General features: G+C 45.6%; 1 protein-coding gene across 4 annotated transcripts in view; it reads right to left on the bottom strand.

The window, feature by feature from the left end:
* Positions 1 to 26307, bottom strand: part of CRYBG3 (crystallin beta-gamma domain containing 3) — a 246891-nt gene that overhangs the window by 5039 nt on the left and 215545 nt on the right. For all 4 annotated transcript variants that reach the window (XR_012750420.1, XR_012750421.1, XM_075335127.1 and 1 more), the window contains 3 exons: positions 11895 to 12018; positions 9268 to 9426; positions 6453 to 6612 (listed from right to left, as the gene is read on the bottom strand). Coding sequence is in view for 2 of the 4 variants with exons in the window: in XM_075335127.1 (XP_075191242.1) it covers positions 6453 to 6612; positions 9268 to 9426; positions 11895 to 12018 (443 nt within the window). In the remaining 2 variants the exon portion in view is untranslated. The remainder of the gene's footprint in view (positions 1 to 6452; positions 6613 to 9267; positions 9427 to 11894; positions 12019 to 26307) is intronic.

Here is a 26307-nt window from a genome sequence, read left to right as displayed (position 1 = left end):
CGCGCAGTGCGCCGCGGCAAATTTTGACCACGCCCCTAGCCACACCCCTAGCCACACCCATTTGGAAGTAAGGGTCATTCAGCAGATGCCCCGGACTGTTCATTCATATTCATAGCAGTCAGAATTTTTTTATATTTCTGTGTCACTATATGACATGTTGCTTATTTGTGCCTATCAATCTGTGTTCACACGTTGCATAAATTCTGTTTCTTTTTGTTTCCGTCTGCACCAAACTACACAATAACAATCTTCTCTGTTTTTTCCATTTTTGCTGCATTTTTTCTGCCTTTTCTCCATTATTTAATGTGTTTTTGGTTCAGATGTGAATCTGCGTTTTTAAGTGTTTTTATTGTACAGAGAAGCTTTTTCCTGCATTTTTTTAAGCTCCACATAGAAACCTCCAGAGAACCCCACCCCCCCCGAAAACCGCAGAATTCAGCAGCGTCTTTTCATGGAATCACATCCACTTTACTTGGACAATTAAACACAGCAGAATAAATGTGCAAAGAAACAGCAGAAAAAAATGCAACATTTACACTACATGTGAATATGGACTAATTGTCCAAGCAAAGTGGATGAGACGTCCTGAAATCTCCGCTCCTGGTGCGTGGAAAGACGCCGCTGAACTGTGCGGATTTGGTGTTTCTTTCTTTATAAGCTTCAGGATTCACATCAGCAACAAACATGTATCAAATAAGGGGGACAATGTATAAAAAATACCGCAAACATGCAATAATCAGAGAACGTTGTTATTGCACTCTTGGCGCGGACACCTGCAGAAAAAATGCCGCATTTACGCTGTGTGAACACGGCCTCAGTGATCCATTTTTATTACATTTTTTATGGGTTTTAATAAAGAAAAATAATAAATTGCGCCTTTTTTTTCCCGCCATTTACCGATCCCCATAAATAATCAGATCGCTGTGTTGTTCAGGTCATTACGATTACAGGGACACCAAATATGTCCATGTTATTTGCTGATTTGTGATGTTTATTGTTTTATAAAAAAGTGCAATAAAATTACATTATTCTATTTTTTTTTATTATTTTTAATAAAATTTTTGAGAACCACCTTTTTCATGCCAAAAGGCATGCGTTTTGATTTTCCAGCAAAGTCAATGGAAAATGGTGATTTTCAGACCGCACTTTGCGTTTCTAAACGCTGCGTTTATTTTGCATATTTCTTGGCAAAAACCATGCGTTCAAAGAAGCAGCATGTCAGTTGTTTTTGCCATTTTGGGTGCGTTTTGCTAACATTGAAGTCAATGAGAAATGGCAAAAACCAAGATTCCTTCAAATTCCTGCGTTTTACCTGCTTTTTCAGTGCAGAAAACATGCGTTTTGAACTTCCAAAACGCATGCTTTTTGGACATTAAAATAATGATTTGATATGTCCCTTTACACACACACATAATCCGACAATTAAATTTAAGAAAAATATGCATTTATTGCTATTTTAGCGATAAAATGTATATTACCGCTATTATTTCATGAAATATATCTATTTTAATTATTTTTCCCATTAATATAGATTTGATTCTTTTTATTCTCTTTTTTCATTCTGTTTGTTTAAACTTTATTTAGCAGTGTATTGATGTTCAAAACGCATCTGTCAAAACGCAGGTGAAAAAGCATGTAAAAAGCGCTAAAAACGCATCTAAAACGCGGTAATTACGCATGCGTTTTCAGCGCTAAAGTTCTGAAAGAGGCAACTTTGGTCAAATCAATTAAGCCCAAAACGTGCGTTTAGAACTGCAAGTAGGAGAACGCAAAGTATGTTCTTAGCCTTAGGGCGGCTTTGCACACTACGACATCGCAGGTGCGATGTCGGTGGGGTCAAATCGAAAGTGACGCACATCCGGCGTCACTTGCGATGTCATAGTGTGTAAATCCTAGATGATACGATGAACGAGCGCAAAAGCGTCGTTATAATATCATCGCTGCAGCCTCCGACATTTCCATAATGCCGGTGCAGCGACAGGTGCGATGTTGTTCCTCGCTCCTGCGGCAGCACACATCGCTGTGTATGAAGCCGCAGGAGCGAGGAACTTCACCTTACCTGCCGCTGGCTGCAATGAGAAGGACGGAGGTGGGCGGGATGTTTACATCCTGCTCATCTCCGCCCCTCCACTTCAATTGGCCGCCTGCCGTGTGACGTTGCTGTGACTGTGCTGTGCTGTTCAGGTCATTACGATTACAGGGACACCAAATATGTCCATGTTATTTGCTGATTTGTGATGTTTATTATTTTATAAAAAAGTGCAATAAAATTACATTATTCTATTTTTTTTTATTATTTTTAGTAACTATTAGAAGAAAAAAAAAATCCTCTTTTCCTCTACCTCTAGAATACAGGAGATAGAGATGCTGCTCTGTACAATGTAGCTGTGTCCTGTGTAATCTGCTGTGTAAGAGGCTGCATTGTAGGTTCATTTATGTGAAATCCTGCCTCTGACATCATCAATCCTAGTGGCTCAACAGCTAGAGCAGCTAGGAAAGCCAGGAGGTTGCTGGATACAAGTTTTGAACATTGCTGGTTTGAATCCAAGGTGGTGAAGATAAAAAAAAAAAAAAATTGTATTTGTATTTTTTTCCTCATTTCTTTATAGTAGTTTTATGGGAACAAATGAATCTGACTCTTTCACCAACATTGAGATACAGTATTTATCTATCTATCTATCTATCTATCTCTATCCCTCTATCTATCTATCTATGATTCTATCTCTCTATCTATCTATCTATCAATGATTCTATCTATCTATAATTCTAGCTATCTATGATTCTATCCCTCTATCTATCTATGATTCTATCTCTATCTATCTATTATCTGTCGTGTATCTATATATCCCTCTATCATCCATTCCTCTATCATCCATCCATCCCACTATCATCCATCCCTCCCTCTATCCCTCCATTCATCCCTCCTTCTATCCCTCCATTCATCCCTCCATTCATCCCTCTATCATCCATCCATCCCTCCCTCTATCCCTCCATTCATCCCTCCATTCATCACTCTTTCATCCATCCCTCCCTCTATCCCTCCTTTCATCCCTCTATCCCTCCATTCATCTCTCCTTCTATCCCTCCATTCATCCCTCCATTCATCCCTCTATCATCCATCCATCCCTCCCTCTATCCCTCCATTCATCCCTCAATTCATCCCTCTATCATCCATCCATCCCTGCCTCTATCCCTCCATTCATCCCTCTATCCCTCCATTCATCCCTCCCTCTATCCCTCCATTCATCCCTCTATCCCTCCATTCATCCCTCCATTCATCCCTCTATCATCCATCCATCCATCCCTCCCTCTATCCCTCCATTCATCCCTCCATTCATCCCTCTATCATCCATCCATCCCTCCCTCTATCCCTCCCTCTATCCCTCCATTCATCCCTCCCTCTATCCCTCCATTCATCCCTCCATTCATCCCTCCATTCATCCCTCCATTCATCCCTCTATCATCCATCCATCCCTTCCTCTATCCCTCCATTCATCCCTCTATTATCCAACCATCCATCCCTGCCTCTATCCCTCCATTCATCCCTCTATCCCTCCATTCATCCCTCCCTCTATCCCTCCATTCATCCCTCCATTTATCCCTCTATCATCCATCCCTCCCTCTATCCCTCCATTCATCCCTCTATCCCTCCATTCATCCCTCCTTCTATCCCTCCATTCATCCCTCCATTCATCCCTCTATCATCCATCCATCCCTCCCTCTATCCCTCCATTCATCCCTCCATTCATCCCTCTATCATCCATCCATCCCTGCCTCTATCCCTCCATTCATCCCTCCCTCTATCCCTCCATTCATCCCTCTATCCCTCCATTCATCCCTCCTTCTATCCCTCCATTCATCCCTCCATTCATCCCTCTATCATCCATCCATCCCTCCCTCTATCCCTCCATTCATCCCTCCATTCATCCCTCTATCATCCATCCATCCCTGCCTCTATCCCTCCATTCATCCCTCCCTCTATCCCTCCATTCATCCCTCTATCCCTCCATTCATCCCTCCTTCTATCCCTCCATTCATCCCTCCATTCATCCCTCTATCATCCATCCATCCCTCCCTCTATGCCTCCATTCATCCCTCCATTCATCCCTCTATCATCCATCCATCCCTGCCTCTATCCCTCCATTCATCCATCCCTCCATCCCTCCATTCATCCCTCCATTCATCCCTCCATTCATCTTTGCAGCTGAATAACCTGCTTCTGGTGTCTGCAGTATAGAGGTCAAGATAACAAAATCTTCCTATTGGTTTCAATAGAGGCAGTAGCTCAGTGGTAAAGCTGCCTTTGAAACAATGAGCTCACAGTTCCACGAGTTCGAGTCCCGGCCGCCCCGAAAATCCAGCCTATGATAATTTAATTTAATTTAATTTATTCACTCCACTGAGGGGAGGAGCCGGGACATCAGCTGTGAGCCGCGGGAGTGCGGGACAGACCTGATAAATCGTGCAAGTCCCGCAGAATCCGGGACGGTTGGGAGGTATGACATCAGCACAAACACTGCGCCCGAGCAGCTGCAGCAGCCTGACATCACCAAGGACAAGCGTCAGACAGGGTGGCCTAAATCACATCAGCCCTGGAATGTGGAGTAGCGGAAATGTGTTCTGTGGGTTGATGAATCACACTTCTCTAGGTGGCATCTGATGCACGAGTCTGGGTTTGCAAACATCAGGAGGATTACACTGTCTCAAATGTAATACTTGGTGCAGGAAGGTTAATGCATCAGCATACAAAGACACGTTGGACAATTGTAGCTTTCAACTTTGTGGGAACAGTTTCGGAAAGGGTCTATTCTGTTCCAGAAAATTTGTGCACAAAGCTAAGTCCCTAAAGAGATGGGTGAGAGAGTTTGGTGTGAAAGAATTTGCCTGATCTCAACTCCACCCAACACTTTTGGGCTAACCTAGATTGCAGATTGTGAAAAACCTCCAAAATCTTGTAGAAAGCCTTCCTTGGAGGATCTTACAACTGCAATGGGAAGTCTAAATGTACACTAAAGGCTGCTTTACACGCTGCGATCTCTCTAGTGTGCGTACCCGCCCCCATCGGTTGGACGTCACGAGCAAATCGCTGCCCGTGGCGCACAAAATCGCGCAAACTCGTCACACGTACTTACCTGCTTAGCGACGTCGCTGTGACCGGCGAACCGCCCCCCTTTCTAAGGGGGCGTTTCGTTCGGCGTCACAGCAACGTCACTAAGCGGCCACCCAATCAAAGCGGAAGGGCGGAGATGAGCGGGACGAGCATCCCGCCCACCTCTTTCCTTCCTCATTGTCGACGGCCGCAGGTAAGGTGAGGTTCCTCGTTCCTGCGGTGTCAAACATAGCGACGTGTGCTGCCGCAGGAACGACGAACAACATCGTACCTGCAGCAGCAACGATAATTGGGAATAGGGGAGCATGTCAACGATTAGCGATTTTGCACGTGTTTGCGACGATTTTCGATCGCACGTAGGTGTCACACGCAACGACATCGCTAACGCGGCCGGATGTGCGTCACGAATTCCGTGACCCTAACGACATCGCTTTCGCGATGACTTAGCGTGTAAAGCGGCCTTAAGACCTACGGATTTAGATTGTGATTGTATAAACACTCCTGTAGGTGTGGTGCCCAATACACTATATGGATAAAAGTATCACCAAAGGAACGAATGGGCTCAAATCTACCCAGTGCAATCCCTATTTCCACTGACGAGATTATCACAGTCTCAATAGACATGTTTATGGGATGCTGCTGAAATGAGTGGATTCCACAGAAGAAAATCTAACGGCTTGTTTAGGTGAAACAGTATCCTCGTGTTGCTTTTGGATTTCAACATGGATACGAAGCGGATTTTATCCTTGCATTACAAAGTCTGAAGCTGTAGAGCGAAATCTGTGATATATTGGGCATGCTGTAGATTTCAGAATCCACAATATGTCTTAAAATCCATGGAGAATTGATATAAAATCCATGATTTTTTATAAAGCCTCATTACCTGGCATTGTGCAGTGTAATACCAATGGTCAAACCCATTATATTATCCCGTTAGCAAAATGCCCCAAAAGAAGATACAGTATCTAGGTATAATAAAATGTCTTGGTTGATGTCTGTAGCTCTTCAAACTAATTATTGTTATTCAGAGCAGCGTAACTTTACACTTGAGAGCCTCAATGTAATTTCTAAAGGGAAGCCCAACAATCAATGTTCCTTAATCTTATTGGTCTTCTCATAAGGACCAAAGAGACCCCCATATTTAAGCCATTGATTGTGGGAGATCCACTGTACAGATGGTAAGAAAAACAATGTTTCGGTGCTGTTGCGATCACCCCAAATAATCTGGATAGAGGATAGTTTGTCCACAGCTACTTTAAAACTCTGAACTCAAACAGGCAGCAGATGAGGGTGGAATTAATAAGCGGAACCCATTAAGGGGACCTACAAAATAATCTCATACCTTTAAGATCAAGAACAAGGTCATCACTGATATATGAAGAGATTGTGCCGTCCTTATTGATCTTCCACTTCTGTCGCGTTTTTCCATGTTCTGACCACAATGACACCTTTGACCCTGGGATATTTTTGCCTCCAATGACATCCAAACATGAATCGTTTGCCTGAAAATGTGATGAAAAAGATAGATTATATCATTGACACAGTAATCCCATGTCATGGCTGTCTCTTTGCATTTGAGACTAGTGACATATTCAGGGCTAGCCCCATAGTTAAATGTAGATTCCTTTCCTTTGGGGAGGAGAAGGTTAATGTCAGTATTTCTTGCCAGCAAGCATACTTGTTACCTTACCAGGTGTTTCCGGTTTGGACCACTCCCAGTCCCTATATCTACCCTCTGCTACCAGTAGAGGGTGCTGGTTATTCACTCTCATTTGGTTGCTTGACCTGGAGTTGGAAGAAGCTGGTGGAACCCTCTCTGCAAGCTTAGGCTGCCTTCCTGGTGCTAACTACAGTAGTCTGTTGGTGTGTTTCCCCTGGCTGTCTTTCTTTCCCTTGTGCGTTGTTTTAGTGCAGCGGTGGGGCTAGCGTCCCTTACCTGTCCACTCACTAGCCAGGACTATTGTCCTGCTCGGTGACAGGTGAGGAACCTGTATAGGCACTGGCTAGGACTGCAGGGTACAGTTGCAGGTAAGCGGACGATGTGGCCATCTTCCCTCTCACTAGCGCTAGGGCCCTCCGTTGTTATAGTATCCCTGGTGTACCTCGTTTGTCTTGTTAAAACCCCTGTCAGTTGTGTGTTTTACCTCACGCTGGACCTTCCCTAAGTCCATGCCGTGACTTCCCAAACATGTATAAGGCTAAGAACGCACTTTGTGTTTCTACCTGCATTTCAAGTGCTTTTTAGGTCCGTTTTGAGAACCACCTTTTTCATGCCAAAAGGCATGCGTTTTGATTTTCCAGCAAAGTCAATGGAAAATGGTGATTTTCAGACCGCACTTTGCGTTTCTAAACGCTGCGTTTATTTTGCATATTTCTTGGCAAAAACCATGAGTTCAAGGAAGCAGCATGTCAGTTGTTTTTGCCATTTTGGGTGCGTTTTGCTAACATTGAAGTCAATGAGAAATGGCAAAAACCAAGATTCCTTCAAATTCCTGCGTTTTACCTGCTTTTTCAGTGCAGAAAACATGCGTTTTGAACTTCCAAAACGCATGCTTTTTAGACATTAAAATAATGATTTGATATGTCCCTTTACACACACACATAATCCGACAATTAAATTTAAGAAAAATATGCATTTATTGCTATTTTAGCGATAAAATGTATATTACCGCTATTATTTCATGAAATATATCTATTTTAATTATTTTTCCCATTAATATAGATTTGATTCTTTTTTTTCTCTTTTTTCATTCTGTTTGTTTAAACTTTATTTAGCAGTGTATTGATGTTCAAAACGCATCTGTCAAAACGCAGGTGAAAAAGCATGTAAAAAGCGCTAAAAACGCATCTAAAACGCGGTAATTACGCATGCGTTTTCAGCGCTAAAGTTCTGAAAGAGGCAACTTTGGTCAAATCAATTAAGCCCAAAACGTGCGTTTAGAACTGCAAGTAGGGGAACGCAAAGTATGTTCTTAGCCTTAGGCGGGCTTTGCACGCTGCGACATCGGTAACAATATGTTACCGATGCTGCAGCGATAGTCCCGCCCCCGTCGCACGTGCAATATCTAGTGAAAGCTGCCGTAGCGATTATTATCGCTACGGCAGTTTCACACGCACATACCTGCCGTGCGACGTCCCTCTGGCCGGCGACCCACCTCCTTCCTAAGGGGGCGGGTCGTGCGGCGTCACAGCGACGTCACACGGCAGGCGGCCAATTGAAGTGGAGGGGCGGAGATGAGCAGGATGTAAACATCCCGCCCACCTCCGTCCTTCTCATTGCAGCCGGCGGCAGGTAAGTTGAAGTTCCTCGCTCCTGCGGCTTCACACACAGCGATGTGTGCTGCCGACGGAGCGAGGAACAACATCGTACCTGTCGCTGCACCGGCATTATGGAAATGTCGGAGGCTGCAGCGATGATACGATAACGACGCTTTTGCGCTCGTTCATCGTATCAAAAAGGATTTGCATGTTGCGATATCGACTGCGACGCCGGATGTGCATCACTTTCGATTTGACCCCATCGACATCGCACGTGCAATGTCGCAACGTGCAAAGCCGCCCTTAGAGTTTCGGCCACAATCTTCAATGGAAGGGTACCATGTATGTACCTCCACAGCCTCATTGTTATCAGGGATCTACTGATTCATAGATTTTGGTGAAAACCATTACTCTGACAAGTCACATGAAGTTATCAACTGTGCTAATGGACCAGCTGGTCACCCCTAAGTCATGAGCTTTAAGATGAATCCAGTGGAACAAACCACTGCCATTAGATCAGCAAAATACATTTTCAACATCAAGGTTGTAATCGTATGGCATGCCAACTCCAAGAATGAGTGACTCCTGGAAAAAAGGTAGAGCTCCTCCACCCCCGAATTTACAGATTTGTTAACTTTACCAGGCACTACAAAATTCTCATGGAAAGCAACATTTTTGGAAGGTTCTTATGCAAGACACCAGGATGCTCCTTCCATCAGATGAAGCCATGGAGTCCACACTCTCCTTTGAGGGTAAAGTTACGGTGGGCAAGGTGGAAAAACAGACTGGCTAAAAATGGAGTCAGAGACTGTATTGGCCCTTTACTCTTTCCAGTAAGATGTATCTAAAATGACAGAAACATTTTAATGTTTGGTATATATTAATATGAATATATGTACCTTAGACTTTAGGAATCCTCTGCAGAAATACCAGATCTGAGTGGTCTGCCCATTCCTTGGAGAGACACTGACAAATGTCGCTCTTGAATCTGATAGTTTCCCAGTGACCGTAAGATACTTGTCCTTTTCTCTGTTCTTAATCATAAAATATACCGAAGGCTATGGGAAGAAACAAGGCAGGTGTAAGAATGGCACCACGATACAATGGAGGGCAGATGCACAGGTAGGCAAGAAACTCCTGGACCCAAACTATTACTGGTGTCTTCACACGGGGCAGAGGGGCTTTTGTTTCTGCATCTTCATGCATATATACAATGTTTATATGTCTATGTATCTCTATGTATGTGCATGATTTGTATTTGTTCATATCTTAATGTGAATACATATATGTTATATGTGTATATTTAATTTTTTTTTATATACACGGTATATATATATATATATATATATATATATTAGTATGTCTGATGTTTTTTGTTTGTTTATATTTGGGTATATTCACACATGACGTTTTGATGATGCATTTTTACCTAATGCTGCATTTACGTTAGAGCCACGGTGCATTTTTTTCACTGTTCTCTTAAAACCGCAGTATTTTTAAAATTTGATTTATGAAAAAAATGTGGATATTTTATCCCAATTTTTTTAAAAAATTGCAGTGAAAAGCACAGCACAATCATGCACATTTCAATGTGTTTCTTTATATAATTCTTTTTTGGTGCAGTTTTTTTGTTTTGGTTCTTTGATCCTAGCGGGAAGAAAAACTGCAGTAAAAACGCTAAAAGAATTAACACCTGATTTAAAAAAAAAAAAAAAAGTCGGGGAAACAACTGCAATAAAAACGCTAAAAGAAATAACAAGCTGCTTTAAAAAAATGTAGGGAAAAAAATTGTGTGAAGATTTTAGAAATCTTATTCATTTTACAGTGACTGTAAAAAATTGTTTGTTTTTTTGTGACCGCAAAGCAGATGAGAAAATGCATAAAAAAGCAGTGTATAAAAAGTGCGTATGCGTTGTATTTTGCATATGTAATTTTAAATCATTTATGTGTCCAAATAAGGTATCTGTACTATTAAAGGTAATCTGTCACCAGGTTTTTGCTATGTAATCTGAATACATAATGATGTAGGGGCAGACATCCTGATTCCAGTCTGTGTAACTCCACATGGAGACAGACTAAGGATGTGATATCCGAAACGCGTCCTCCTGCTCTATGTTTTGTGTACTTGACATGATGGAATTTTACCTACGATGAAATAAAGAAAACATTTTTTTACTTTTAAACATTGGACCTGTTTGCTGGACAATCCTGCAAATTTATCTCCTTATCTGCTTGGAGTTGTCTTTCTCTTCCTATTCCGTGCACGGTCAAAAATTTGCTGGTCTCCAATGAATTATAACAAATGAGCTGGACTGTTCTTTGTAGTAACTCCACCCTTACCACTGACTGGCAGCTTTCTGTGCACACTGATGAAAAGCTGCTAATCAGTGAAGGTGGTGGCATTGGACTGAAAGGCATGAAATACTTAGGGCGGCTTTGCACATTGCGACATCGCAAGCCGATGCTGCGATGTCGGACGCGATAGTCCCCGCCCCCGTCGCAGGTACGATGTCGTGTGATAGCTGGCGTAGCGAAAATTATCGCTACGCCAGCTTCACATGCACTCACCTGCCCTGCGACCGTCGCTCTGGCCAGCGACCCGCCTCCTTCCTAAGGGGGCGGGTCGTGCGGCGTCATAGCGACGTCACACGGCAGGCGGCCAATAGCGGCGCCCACCTCCTTCCTTCCGCATATCCTACGGAAGCCGCGGTGACGCCGGTAGGAGATGTTCCTCGCTCCTGCGACTTCACACACAGCGATGTGTGCTGCCGCAGGAACGAGGAACAACATCGGACCGTCGCGTCAGCGTAATTATGGATTACGCCGACGCTGCACCGATGATACGATTACGACGATTTTGCGCTCGTTAATCGTATCATCTAGGCTTTACACACTAGGATGTCGCATGCGATGCCGGATGTGCGTCACTTTCAATTTGACCCCACCTGCGATGTCGTAGTGTGCAAAGCCCGCCTTAGTCCTGTAGTGATAATCTCCTGCTCATTTTATTGAAACAACACAGCATAGCAAGTGACACATCGCTGGAATCAGGGTATTTGCCCCTACATCATGCCACTCTCAGATTACATAGCAAAATCTTGCTGACAGATTCCCTGTACAGACCTTTAAAAAAAAAAAAATTGATCATTAGCACATGCGCTTATGTAAAATCTGTATTGGTCAGAATGATCATAGCCACAATCGTTCATCCCCATCTTTACAAGTGCTGACTGACATACTCCATCACCGCTGTATAAAATAGACCTTCATGTTGTATGAATGCTCCGTCACCACCGTTCAGAAGAGGAGGATGTTCCTTCCTGGAATTTGCAATGTTACCCAACCCTAGTAATATTTCTGGAAAATCAGATAGTGTAACGTGATGGACAGGGGCTAAATACTATGGCCTCGAGTCGGATCAAGTGACCAAACTTTTCAGCCCGTCTGACTTTTATCTTTATGACTTGTTTATGAATGGACTGTCAGCACAGAAAGATCAATGAGTGCAGGTTACGGCTTGTGTTACCTGTTTTACAGGACGCAGGGACCCAATCGCTTTCCAGCCGCTGAACTGTGACCAGTTTAGAATTTGCTGAGGGTCCAGCAGCATTTGTCTTCCAAGGAAATTGGCACTTTCAAATGCAATCCACCTGCAAATGTGCGGAAGATGAAAAATGTCATCAGATTAATAGAAATCTTAGGTTTGATTAATTCAAGTGGAAGTGAAATGTAAAAGGACAAACATTGGAAACTTCAGAATAAAAACCGAGACACAATCTGGCTGGTTATAAATGGGATGTCTGACTTCCAAAAATAAAAGGTCAGGAAATATTCTAAAATAATAAAAGTAGCTAAACTCACTGGCTAGAGATGAGGGAACCCGAGGTTCGGTGTTCGTACCAAACACAGACTTTACAAACAAAACAGAGCCCGGGTTCATAGTTCAGGTGCTTTACGTAGGAACATCACTCTCAGGCTCAGCCCAGGTAAGCCGCTTGCAGTGTTTGATGGACTTGCATGGGGGTTAAAAGATGAGCGAACCTGAAGTTCGAGGTTTGGAGTTCGGGTTCGGAAACCAACTACCAAAAAACCAAAGTTCGGGTTCAAAGCCGGAATGACTTTTGAGTGCAAACCACTGAAGTGAGCAGCGCTGTGCTTGGGTATGAGTGATGCTCAGCCCCGTGCAAGCCACATGCAGTGTCTGAACGGCTCACACTTGGGGTAAAATCAGCATGATCAGATGTAGTGTGCACACACACAAAAAATTTTGGGGGAAAAATTCTGCTCCCCTCCCACCCTTGAAGTGTTCTGCTTATTGCTGGCAGCATGTTAGTGGGGCCATGACCTGCCCAATTACTGACTTCTTTTGAGGTTCGGGTCAACCTTCTGAACCGAACTTCTAAAGGTTCATTCATCTCTAGTGGGGCTATCAACAGCATGATCGGACATAGTTTGCACCAAAAACAAAAATAGGGCAAAACCCCATCCACCTGCTCCCGGAAGTGATCTGTTAATGCCTGGTGGTTTTATATGGGTGGAGACCTGAATTGCCCAATTAGTGATTTGCACTGGGATTCAGTTCAAGTCCGGGTCCCAAACTGAGCTTTATCTAAAGTTCGGATGAACCCAGCAAACCGAACTTCCACGGGTCCACTCATCTCTATCACTGGCTGTATTCCTCGGAGCTCCACTGGTCTACTCTGGGACAGAAGTGATAATGCCACGTTCTTCAGTCACATGACCACTGGAGCGGGATGTAATCTGCTGCTGATGACAGTCCAATTCCAGCTAATCTTAGGCCTCAAATGACCAAACAAGAGAGACCACCAGATCATCCAGCCATGGAGCGCCGGTGGATAAAGCTTCTTTTAATTCTTTTTTAGAACATTTACTGCATTCTTTTTATTTATAGTCAGAACCCAGATAAACTTAAGAGATTTACTGCTTCCAATCTTAAAGATATTTGACACCTGTCCATCCCAGGCGATAAAAGCTCCACTGACCCCCCATGTGAATGTGCAACCACAACTCATAGACCATCACAATAGACTGAACAGAGCGGTGAGTGCACATGCTCATTAATGCTCAATTTATATAGGACACTTTTAGATCCTCATTCTCAGGACTGATGAGGGTCCCAGTTGTCACCACAGTATGTGTGTGGATGGATGATTATTAGTGATGAGCGAGCACTACTATGCTTGGTTGCTTGGTACTTATTAAGAGCAGTTGGACTCTCGGATGGGCTAGACGTAAAGTCCTGAGTATAATGGAAGTCACTGGGGGACCTGAGCATTTTTCCAGGAACTCTTCCGGAAAAATACTACAGTCGTTTCCATCCAAGTGTCCAACTGCTCTCAACGAATACCGAGTACCCGAGCATGGTAGTTCTCGCTCATCACTAATGATAATCTGTCCGCTGTCCTGACATGTGCTTTATTACATATTCCTGGAAGTCTAAGGCTAGGTTTACATTTCCGTTGTTTTAAATCCGTCAGGTCTGTCATTGCGACTAAGCGACGATCCATCATTTTTTAGATGTCAACTGACGCAACGGATGTGTTATTTCACAGGATTCCGTTTACAGGAATCCTGTGAAAAAACTGATCCATCGCGTCCGTTACATCCGCTGTGCGTCCGTTTTTTGACGGATCCCTCATGATCAGCTTGTGTTTGGGACAGCCCAGTGGGTGTGCCAAACATGCTGGGCATGCTCAGTAGAGCATGACAGAATCCAGCGCTGGATTCCGTCGTAAGATGGATTACGACGGAATCCAGCACCATAGACAAACATTACAAGCTTGACGGATTGCGACGGATTCCTGCGCGGTGCGTCAATTTTGACAAGCCAAAAAACGTTACATTCTGCGTTGTTTCCGCCCGACGGTCAGTCCAAAAAGGACCAATGTGCCGTGCAGCGGATGCAACGCAAGGTCATCAGTCGCAATCTGCCACTCATACAAGTCTATGGGAAACAACGGAATCCACAAACGGATTCCGTTGTTTACCAGAGCCGCGGATTGTGACTGATACAAATTGACGGAAATGTGAACCTAGCCTTAGAATAAAATGACAACTGGAAGAATGGATTACTCTTTTGAATATGGCTTGAGATGGATATTGTACCTAATAAGGAAAACTTTTTAGGGTTTATTCCCCAATGTAATTATGTATGATGCACTGTGATGACTTTACAACAAGTCAAAAGAGTATAGCCAAACACCTTATTATACAAAATCAATTGCTTTTGTTGTGTTCAGAGTTTATTTTCGGCGCTGATATATCCTTCTTGTGTGTTACTTTAAGAGAGGCTACATCCAAGTGACTTGTGGAGGTCCAGCCTCTAGAATCCTCACAATCACTAGAATGAATAAAGGGCTTTCCTTTTAGCATTTCTCAAACACAGTGACATTCCCAATTTAGAAGCATTAAGCTCCTGGGTCCTAATCTAGAAAACGGAGCACGCCCCCATCTACCATGCACAATTTATAATACTGGGGTCCAATGGGAACCTTTGGGTCCCTTAAAGCAACAGGGCCCGGGTGTGACTGCTACTTTCCCCAGCTAAGCCTCTGCACCCAAGCTGGTGATGAGTAGGAGTGAGAACAAAGCCTAACTGACATGAATAGTTCTATGTTGCAATGCCATACTTTGTTCGATGAAAACACAAGGCATTATTATAGGAGTTCAGGCAATCAATAATAATAATCCTGTGATTTGTTTATTAAAATGAAAATCCCTTTAAAGGGAATCTGGCAGCAGGATTTTCGCATGTAATCTGAGAACAGCATAATATAGGGCAAAATAGCCGGATTCCAGCAATGGGTGACTTACTAGGCTGCTTGGTGCAGTTTTTTGTGCACACTTTCTATGCACTGCCATCAGTGGTGGGGTTGGGTTACACAGATCAGCCTGACTGCTCTGCATGTGAGACCTAGTCAGGCAATGATAATCTCCTAATGATAAAAGACTGATTATATTGAAACTACAACACCCAGCCTAATACTTGATACCCTGTAATCAAGCTTATGTGCCCTAAATTATGCTACTCTTAAAAAGCAAACACCTGCTGTCAAATTTCCCTTAACATATTTGTAGCTGAGTGCAGGAATTAACTTAGATGATGATGTTGACCTCTGTACCATTGCTCACAATTGTTTCTCCAGTGGTCCAAGCTGTAGTTTTTACTATTACTGATATGGATCCATACAATTTTCTGATTCTTTTCTATTCCATTTTTTTGGGGTGAGACAAAGTTAACAAAAAAAACAAGCAATTGTGCCATTTAGATTTTTTTCTTTCAGTACGTAACATATTCAGACATATTTCAGACAGACATTCGCAGCAATAACAAATGTCAAATTATTATTTTTTTTAATCTTGTTAACATTTTGGGAAAAGGAAGATGAAATAAAATGTTATTTATTTTTTTATAGCTTTTGATATTTTTTATTAGTCTGGAACCTGCGATCACTAGAACGCTTGTACAAGGCACCGCAATACTGTAATATTGCAGTGCATTGTACAAATGCTGGTCCCCTTGGCTTTGTAAAGGGGGCTTTATACGCAACGACATCGCTAACGAGATGTCGTTGGGGTCACGGAATTCGTGACGCACAACCAGCCTCGTTAGCGCCGTTGTTGCGTGTAAAGCAGCCTTTAGGGTATAAAATTGGCAGATGGGGGGTAATGGCATTTAAGGGGTTAAACTGTGATTAGAAAGAGCTCCTACTAGTGCAATTAGCTCTTCAATGCAAATCTGGCTCAAATGCCCCCCGAGGTGCAGTGGGAGTTGGCACTTGCCTAGGTTTGATGGATGCTGTTCTCTGTCCTTTTTCCGAGGCTCAATGGGGACCGGCACTTGCCTAGGTTTGCTGGGTGCTGATCTCGGTCCTTTTTCCGATCTAAAAATGATTTCCTCCAAATCTATCACCAGGATCGTGTACAGACAAGGTGCCCTATGTAATATCAGTATGAGGAGAGGGTTATATTACACGCAGGTGGTGAAACTTTAGGAAAGGTGCCTTTGGGAAGCGCAAAAGCATACATTACAGAAGCCCTAATATTTTACAGCATATGTTTGTCATTTGTCTGTCCCCGATGTATTCTCCTAGGATATATAATCTCCAGAGAAAAAAGCAGAAATAGATACGTAACAGTCAGCGCTTTTCCCCGACTGCTTGACAGGTACAATTCTTATAGGTATGGATCTGGAAGGTGTTCTATGAAGGTTGCATATTAACTCATTATAGAAACTACATGTTATACAGATGTAGCAGAGCTATCGCTTTGTTCTTGTTGTTTTTTTTTTTTACATAGGACTGCGGAAAACCTTGTGTATCACCAGAAAGCTTCTTCAGACATAATACAATTAGGAAAGATGACTCCTCTAGTCTAGTATAGGCAAGGTCACACATTGGGGTGTCTATTCCCACCGTAATACTGTACTAACGTGAATTTCTGCTGCCCACTCTGTCCTGGAAAGCAATTATCAGCAATGGTGGAAAATGTGCTCAAAAGTCACGACTGGTGACGTAAAGGTGAAATCTCTTTGAAGACTTCAAAAATAATCATCTTTTCCCAGGAGGATACAAGCCTGGAAGTCATCCAGAGATCACACTCTTTTGCTATGAGATATAACAGCAAGGTTGGCCTATAAGGACAAAATATTCACCAGATTAGAGGAATAGAGTACTTGAGTACAGATGCTTAGTTGTATCCGATTTTGGAGAAGTTGGGCCATACACTAATAATTGCCAACACAAATGTTTACACTGAAGAGGGGCAACAAGCAGAAACACGTGTGTCAGAATGAATAGGGAGGGCAGGGGACTGGGGCTCCTAGATTGGCCCTCACACTAGGGAGGACATAGCTATCGCTGTTCTTAGAGTTACCTCTGAAGGTGAGGATGTCTGAGCCGCCTTCCTGACCCTGCTCCTGACCAGCGCTGATATTATACCCCCTATTCCCCACCTCGGTGGAGGGCTGGGACAGGAATGTGATAAAACTAACAGAGATAGACAAACAGGGGAAATCAAAACTCTATCTCACAGCTCGCTCTCACAAAAGTATAAGACAATAAGAGGCAAGGAGGAAAATAGGAGCAAGGAGGAAACAACAAAACAAAGAGAGAATTCCACAACAGCTCCAAGCACCACACAATATAATCACCAGCAGGACTGGGACACAACGGCACACAGACCAACACAGCAAAACTATAGTCGGGGTGGGAGGACAGATTCTACCATCTTAAAATGGTGAATAACTCTAATAGGTTCCCAACATCTGATGCCAGAGGAAACCAGCAGGTTAGCATGAGTTTACCTCTTGCTAGTATGACTATTAATAAGCACACAGCAGGATAACGCTCAAGCGTGCCTGTGTAACGCAGAAACTCCAGAGAAACCATAGTCTGGAGAGTCAGAATCTGTAGTGTGAACAGCATCTGATGCCTCCATGACAAACGGCGACTTTTTAGCAAAACTCTGTGTGACAACTTGTCTGCAAATGGAGTTTCTGGTTTGGCTTTTTAGTCCAAATCACGTAGCAAGGCTTGTTAAAGAGTCGATATTATCTTTTAGGATTGTTACATCCAGTAAGTGGCGAGATCAAGTTCTCTTTCTTCTGAAGAGTCGGTATAGGACCTGCTACGAATTTCCCTTCCGGATTTCCAGATGTAAAATCCAAATCGGAATCTAGAAGCAGCAAAGTGGATGTGATTGTAACGAATGGAATCCATGAACGGCAGAAGTTTTCATCCAAGAAATTGACCCTTTTAGATCTGTAGTGAATTGGACACGGATTTGTTGCAGAATGGGGAAATAGAACATTATTTGATTTAGATTATATTTCATGGGTAATGCACAGAAAAAGTTCGGAATAAAAAAACACAAATTTCCACCAACATTAAAAATAAAATTACACCCCCAGCAAACCACTACTCGCCACCCTAAGGCTGTGTGCACACGCTGTGGTTTTTTTTTTTTTTGCATTTTTTATGTTTTTTTTCTTGCAGATTGTGGTGCAGAAAAAACTGCACCAAACACTTGACATGTCAATTGTTTCCGCATATTTCCCCAGCGTTTTTCTACCACAATATATAAACAAAGCATAAAACACATAAAAAATGCAAAAGCACAGCAATAACGCACTTTTTTTTTTACGCAGTTTTTCCTCCCAAGAGATGCAACTTTAGGCTTTGTTCACACTAGAAAAAGGATTTTTCTCAAGAAATGTCTTGAGAATCTGAAAGATTAGCGCACTTGCAGTAAAAAAATGCACCAATAACACATGCGTTATTGATGCGTTTTGGTGCGTTTTTTCGGCAGGTGGTCCCTGCAAATTTTTACCATTATCTATGGCAAAAAACACAGGTACCTGCAGAAAAGAAGTGACATGCACATTCTTTTTCTCAAGAAATTCTGCAGAAAGAATTTTCTTGAGAAAAAAACGCAGTGCGCGCACAGCTATTTTTTTTCCATAGGTTTTGCTGGGGAATGTCTGCAGAAAGGTTGCAACCATTTTCTCAAAAAATTTCTGCAGCAAAAACACAAAAAAAATGCGGGTAAAAATGCAGTGTGTGAACGAGGCCTTAGGTGTAGAAAAACTACAAACAAATCTGCAACGTGGGAACACTAGTGTGTCATCCAGACGGCATTACGCAGTAATGTGTGACCACTGCAGCTAATCACAGACTGCAACAATATGAGTTTAGGTCTGGTTTTTTTTTTGTTGTTTTTTTTTTTTAGGAAGTCGGCAGCACCGAGAGAACATGACTTGGACATCACCCAACCGAAGAGATGGCCGTCCTCGTTCCTATGTTGTTATACCCACGGCTTTCCCACTTTATACGATAGATGTTGTGAGGTTAATTTTTATACCAATGCTGCATATAGTAAGTAAAAATAACTAAGCTGGAGAATATTTGAGATATTAAGCAAATTGGAGTTAATTTGTATAATTTGCAAACATTGACTGATTGACATAAAATCTCATGAGAACGTCTTCAGTCAAGTTTGTTTTCCATTAGTCACGATTTTCAGTAATGTATTTAATCTGCTGTCACTACAGATAAATGTGCCCTGACACCCTGGTACATGATGTGCTGATTTCACTTACTTTGCATTGTAAAGCTAAATTAAGGCCACAGGAAATGATGGCTTCAAGTCTCCTGTCAGAGTCTGGTTTGCCAACGAGCTACAAATGTGATCAAGAGTCAAAACTTTAATGTCATACAGAGCTCATTATAACGATCCACTGTGATAACAGCTTTCAACAAATATGCATACTCATCTGCTCAGGGATACTTCAATGGGGTTCTCTGTGTTTGCACTAAATCAAGAAAAGTTATTGAAGTCCGTGCAGGAAGTGACCGTAGTGTTACACGCCTTGTATCATCCTCCAATCACTGCCATTCTCTCTTCCTTGGCGGGTCAGATTGCTAGCACGCACCTCTGTGAAGCATTATGGGCCGGCTCAGGTGGCAGATCATCCCCTGAGTATTCAGGTAGTTGCCATTCATGCCACTACTGTGGACTGTTTCTCAATTTCTAAATTCCTTGAGAAATTCAGCCCTGCTACGTCGCTGAGAAATCTGCTATATTATTAACCCATTCTGCCTTGGACTAGTAACAAACCCACCACTGCTACATTGCTAGGCCTACTCTGCTGTGTCGCTACCACACTGCATTGGAGCCCGTGACGGGACCAGCTTTGTTTTTGATACTTCTGGTATTTGGCTTTGAAAAAAAATGTTATTAATACAGTCGTGTGTGGATTACATGTGTTTTTTATGCATTTCTGCAACAGAAAAACACTAAAAAACGCCCATGCATTTTTAACCTGTGGATTTCCTGCATGTAATCCAAATTTGTAGGAAAAATCCGCACATAAAACTCAGTACACACAGGAGAAATTGACATATTTGACACGCATCGCGTCGCAGTTCAGTTTACAATGAGCAAAATAGAAGCATAGTGGGCAGGAGAATCCTACAAATCCCATCCACTTTGCCGGATCCATAAGACGTTGCGTTTTTGATGCAGCAAAAATACACAATGTAAAAAACTCACCAAAAACTCCTTGTGTGCACACAGCCTTAATCTACAGTGATCTGAATCTCGCAAATCTCACATCATCTACAGTATGTCAGCAAAATACTGGGGCACTAACGTCTCCCTTCTCCAGACTACAGGCTGCTATGTAGTATGCCGTGCAGCCAGCACCCTCAGTCTCCCCCTAGGCTACCTTAATAAATACCACAGTGATTAAAATATAGACTACATGCATTATCTGTGACATTGAAAAATTGATGTAAAAATAACAATCCTGTGCTTTGCTTAGACATCTTCACTAGAAAAAAAACATTACATTACAATGGCTTCCAGCAATCTGGCTTCCAGAAAACTAGTGCAACCGCATTCTATGGTTGCTGGCTACAAGTGTGACAAAAGGCGCCGATGCGACTGGGGCAGTCAACCGGGGCAAGAGCAGCTGAGCGATCCATAGAATTATTGGGCTGGTGGTTAAAAATAATGGATGGTACATGACAGATGTACAAAGAGACCCCAGTGTGCATATTTGTACAGTACATTCCAAATACATGCCAAACACACAGACAAAGGATATGTCCTTAACCTGTAAGATTTCTGCCAAATCAGAAGTGTTTATAAACATAATCAGCACTGAGTATATCTAATCTCCGATGTCCTTTATCATCAAGTGGAATGAAGTCACAGAAAACCCACAGTGATAACTGAATAATGTACACGGCCATTTCTCTGTACAGGGATAAATTACACAGTGATGTTGGAATAAAGAAGGGCAGTGAGCCCCATAGGGGTGAATGGACCCCATGACGATCGGGAGGGTGCAAGGTTAGGAAAGGGTTAATAGGTTTGCATGGGATGGGGGATGTGTGGGAGTACAGGATTGGTAGTAGGGAGCTGTAAGGGGATTGGGGGGGAGCAAGGAAGGGGTGGGGTGTTGGGAGAGGTATAAGAGAGGGGGGTGTGCTGTTTACCTCCCCTTTCGTCGATTGATCTTTGTGTCCCAGGACGTAGTGCTGCTGCTGCTTCCTGCCATGGCTGCCCTTGCTGAACTCCTGGAGATGGTGCGGGGGGCATCCGAGGTCATGGGAGTGGATGCCCTGAGGCAGCAGCTGGCAGCGGTCTGTGGGGCTGGAGCGGCGCCGCCTGCTGTTCCAGCGCCCGGGCCGTGGCTACGTGCTCGGCGGGCGCGACCGCCGGAGCGCTACTCCCCCAGCTGGAGGGGGAGAATCAGATCAAGGAGCCCCTGCGGGGACCCTCCGGAGCAGCGGCGGAGCCCTTCAACTAATCTAGGGGAGCAGCCGGCCACCGGGAGGAATCCGCGACGGAGATCCCGTGGGTCGGGGGTGGGCGGAGCCTCTGCGAGGCCCACTTCCGGTCCGCGGCCTGCGCAGCACCAGACCGGAGCATGGATGACGGCAGCCCCCAGTGATGTGCCGGCTGGGGGTGGCGCTCGGCGTGCCGGATTGCCGGAGGAGACTCCCTGCAGGCCGCAGGGGAGAGCAACAGGACGGGGGACGGGAGCGGATGTGAGCGGCGAGGTCAGGAGATCGGAGGAGGGGTACGGTGGCCCGCAGGCACAGAGGAGATCGGTAGTCACGGTCCCCCCCGGCGAGGAGCGTGCTGGGGGTGGGTCCCGGCGAGGAGCAAGCTCGGCACGGCCTTCCGGCAGTCGGCAGGGAGGGAGCCCACTGAGGACGACAGGAGAAGGGGCGGCGCAGCAGGATATCACGATTACAGCGGGAAGAGACGGCGGCAGGGCGCCACGACGGGAGAAAAGGAAGAGGTCAAGCAGGAGTCGCCCGGACGAGCGGGGTGCGGTGACCGTGGGGGTCGACGGCCGCCAGGTGCGGGCTGTCCCCTCGCTGGTCCCCCCTGAGGATTTCGGCAGCGCATCAGACTCCAGCGAGGAAGAAGGAGCAGCGGCAGGTCGGACGGAGCGGCAGCTGGAAGATCGTGGCACGGCTGTTCCGGCGTCGGGTCAACGGCAGCCTGGTGAGCAGACAACAGAAATGTTACATGCTGTGGGTAGCGCGGGCGAGGGCGGGGGTTCCGTCGCGGGACGCGTTGCGCTGGGGGCGAGTGCGGTCGGGCAGTCTGGTTTACCGGGTCCAGAGTTTTGGGGGCAGCTTTTGGGGGTGTTGCAGGGGTTGTCTGCGGAACGGGGTAGTCGGACTGGGCCTGGGGCTCCGGTGGGGGCGTGGGTGGGCCCCACGGAGGTGGTGCGGACAGAAGCGCCGGTGCGCGATGTTGCTGCGGGGGACACGACCTCGGCGGCAGGTACGGGACAGGAGGCTGGTGGGGCGGCTTCCGTGGGTGCGAGTAAGGAGGCGGAAAAGGAAAAAGAAAAGGAGGATGAGGTAGTGCGTTTGGATGATAGGGCACGGAGTGAAATTTATGTGTGCTTTGAAGGGCAGTTAGGGGTTCATTTGAAAAAGGAGGTGAGGGAAAAGATTTGGAAGGGGGAGTATGTGGAAATTTTTTCCCTGCTTCCCTTGGAAAAGTTTAATTTGGATAAGGTGAAACCTAGTGATACAAAAAAGGAGAAGGAGGATGAGGAAAAACGGCGATATAGGTTGATCCCGAGGACGTTTACCAATTGGTTGCAGGCCTTTGCTATCTTAGCCAGTGTGATCGGGGAAAAGGAGCCGGAGCATTGTTCCGCCCTATTTGGATATATGGACGCGATAGGGGAAGCGTATAGAGTATACGGCGGTTTGGGGTGGTTGAGATATGATGAGCAGTTCCGGCAGCGGAAGGCTCTGCGGCCGGGAGTCCAGTGGGGCCACAAGGATATTTCTTTGTGGATGCGGTTAATGACGGCGCCGGCTCAGCCCTTTCGAGGGGGTGCCGGGAGCCCGGGTGCGAGTGGCGGGTCCTCGGCTGGACAGAAAAAGGGAGCTTGTTGGCAGTATAACGAGGGACAGTGTAAGTTCGGGGCCTCTTGTCGGTTCAGACACGAGTGTTCCGAATGTGGAGGGTCCCACCCTCTGGCCAGGTGCTTCAAGAAAGGCAAAGGAAAGGCGGGGGAGGGGTCTGGTAAAAGGGAGGACGCCAGTGAGGGTAGAGGCGATGCTTCCCTATTTAAGTAGATACCCGGATGTGCGGGCGGCGGAGTTGTTGGAACGTGGTTTTACAGAGGGCTTTCGGATTCCGTTTGAATCTGAGGCGCCGGTGTTTCGCCCGGGAAACTTGCGGTCCGCAAAAGAACATCCGGCGGTGGTGAAGGAAAAGCTGCAGAAGGAGGTGGAGTTGGGGAGGATGGCGGGCCCATTCCAGGACCCGCCATTCTCTAATTTACGGATTTCCCCCCTTGGGGTGGTACCTAAGAAGGAGCCGAACAAATTTCGGCTCATTCATCATTTATCTTATCCGGCGGGATTGTCGGTGAATGATGGGATATCACCGGAATTGTCGGCGGTATGTTATGTATCGTTCGATAGGGCCTTGGAGCTGGTAAGGGTAGCGGGGCGGGGGGCCCTGATGGCAAAGGCGGATGTGGAAGCAGCTTTTCGTTTACTCCCGGTGCATCCAGAGAGCTTTCATCTCTTAGGGTGTATGTGGGATGGTGAATACTATGTGGATCGTTGCCTGCCGATGGGCTGTTCCATTTCGTGTGCTTATTTTGAGGCATTCAGTACGTTTGTGGAATGGGTAGTCAAGGAGGTGGCAGGAGTCCATTCGGTGATTCACTATTTGGATGACTTCTTTTGCGTGGGTCCGGCGGGCTCTTCGGTTTGCTCCTTGTTGTTGTTTACGTTAGAGCGGATCGCGCGGAGCCTGGGTATTCTGATGGCAAAAGACAAAACAGAAGGGCCGGTGACGGTATTATGTTTCTTAGGTATCGAAATTGATACACTGGCAATGGAATGCCGGTTGCCGGAGGGAAAGCTGTTGGATTTGAAGGCGTCGGTGCGGTTTTTGTCTCAGGCCAAGAAGGTGCGGTTGCGCGAGTTGCAGTCAGTGCTCGGAAAATTGAATTTCGCTTGTCGCATTATGCCGATGGGGCGGATATTTAATAGGAGACTGGCGAGCGCAACCGCAGGGGTAAAAGCTCCAAATCACTTTGTCAGAGTGACAAAAATGATGAAAGGGGATTTGTTGGTGTGGGAGGAGTTCTTGGACCGGTACAACGGTCGGACCCTTTGGATGAGCGAGGCGGTGTCCAATAGCCAGCTGGAATTGTACACGGATGCGGCTGGGGTGACAGGTTTTGGAGCAATTTTTCAAACGCGCTGGTGCGTGGGAAAGTGGCCGCGGCGGTGGGTGGAAGCAGGTTTGGTGAGGAATTTGGCGCTGTTGGAATTGTTTCCCATTATTGTGGCGGTGGAGTTGTGGGGCCCTGTTTTTGCTGGAAGAAGGGTTTGCATGCATTGTGACAACATGGCGGTGGTGCATTCCATCAACGCACTGTCGGCAAAATCCCCGCCGGTTGTGGGGTATTTAAGGCATCTAGTGTTGCGTTGTTTGGAGTTAAACATTTGCGTGGTGGCTCGGCATGTGCCTGGGATTCGCAACGAGGTGGCTGATGCGCTATCACGGTTTCAGTTTTGCAGGTTCAGGAAGCTGGTGCCGGAAGCGGACGCGGAGGGGGAACCTTGCCCGAACTGGCTGTGGGACCTGGCATCGGTGTAGCTTTTGAGGGAATTCGGAGATCGGTGTCTGAGGCTACTTGGTGCCGATATCAGGCGGTGTGGCAGGAATGGGCAAAGTTGGAAAGTAGGGAGTTCATGGAGTCGGGTTACCAGGGTCGAGTGTTGGGGGTACTGATGTTAATAAGTGGGGATTTTTCGGAAGGCAGGTCTGTTTCGGTGATTAGTTGCAAGTTGGCGGCGTTGGCCTTTTTGTTCCAGATGCAAGGGGTTCAGGACGCGACTAAGGATTTTCTGGTGCGACAGGCGATGAAGGGTTTTTCGAAAAGGGGCTCAGTCGCGTGACTGTAGGCGGCCGGTGTCATTGCCATTGTTGGTGCGTTTGGTGGGGTGTTTAGGGGAGTTGTGTTCGTCTCCTTATGAGCGGTTGTTGTTCTCGGTAGCTTTTGTACTGGCGTTTTTTGGGGCCTTTCGTATTGGCGAATTGGTCAGCCCGACTAAGCAAGCGATGGGTGGTTTGCTGTTGGGTGATGTGATGCTGGGGGAGGATAGAGTGGAATGTCGGCTTCGTTTTTCTAAGACGGATCAGAGGGGCCGGGGGCGCTTAGTAGTGTTGTACGCTTTACCGGGGCACCAGTTGTGCCCAGTGTTACATGTGTCAGAGTTTTTAAAGGTGCGCGGCGGTTACCCTGGTGTTTTTCTTAGACATATGGACGGATTGGCTTTGTCGCGGTATCAATTCAATGCGGTGCTGAAGATGGCTCTAGCAAGGGTGGGGGAGGAGCCACGTGAGTACGGGTCTCACTCCTTCCGGATTGGGACGGCAACGGAGGCCGCCAGGTGGGGCTTGAGTGAGGATTGTATCCGGAGGATTGGGAGGTGGGAGTCTTCCAGGTTCCGTTTGTACATTAGGCCTCACTTGGTCAGGTGATGGTCAGGGGTGGGGGATTCAAGGTTGGTGTTAGATGCCGGTTTGTGGGCAATTTCTTGTGCTGTTGCTGTTTTTATTCGTGGTCTTTGTATTTTATAGGTCCATGCCTTGTGTGGATCCTCGGGCACTCCTATGTGTATTGGGGAACGTTGCGGGCGGATGTGCGGCGTGACGGTCGGCAGCTCGGAGTGTCGGTGTCGGAAGCTCGAGTAAAGTGGCTCGGAATTCGGGGCATGACCTGGGGTAGGGTGCGCCCTGAGGTGGCTTATTATAGCCGTATGGATCGTGTCCCTGATGTGTTAATTTTGCATGTGGGAGGGAACGATTTGGGAGTAAGGTCGGCGAGAGAATTGAAAAGGGATATAAAG

Source organism: Anomaloglossus baeobatrachus, chromosome 2 (genome assembly GCF_048569485.1).
Source record: "Anomaloglossus baeobatrachus isolate aAnoBae1 chromosome 2, aAnoBae1.hap1, whole genome shotgun sequence".
NCBI classification, from domain to species: domain Eukaryota; kingdom Metazoa; phylum Chordata; class Amphibia; order Anura; family Aromobatidae; genus Anomaloglossus; species Anomaloglossus baeobatrachus.
This window is presented reverse-complemented; position numbering and strand designations above follow the sequence as displayed.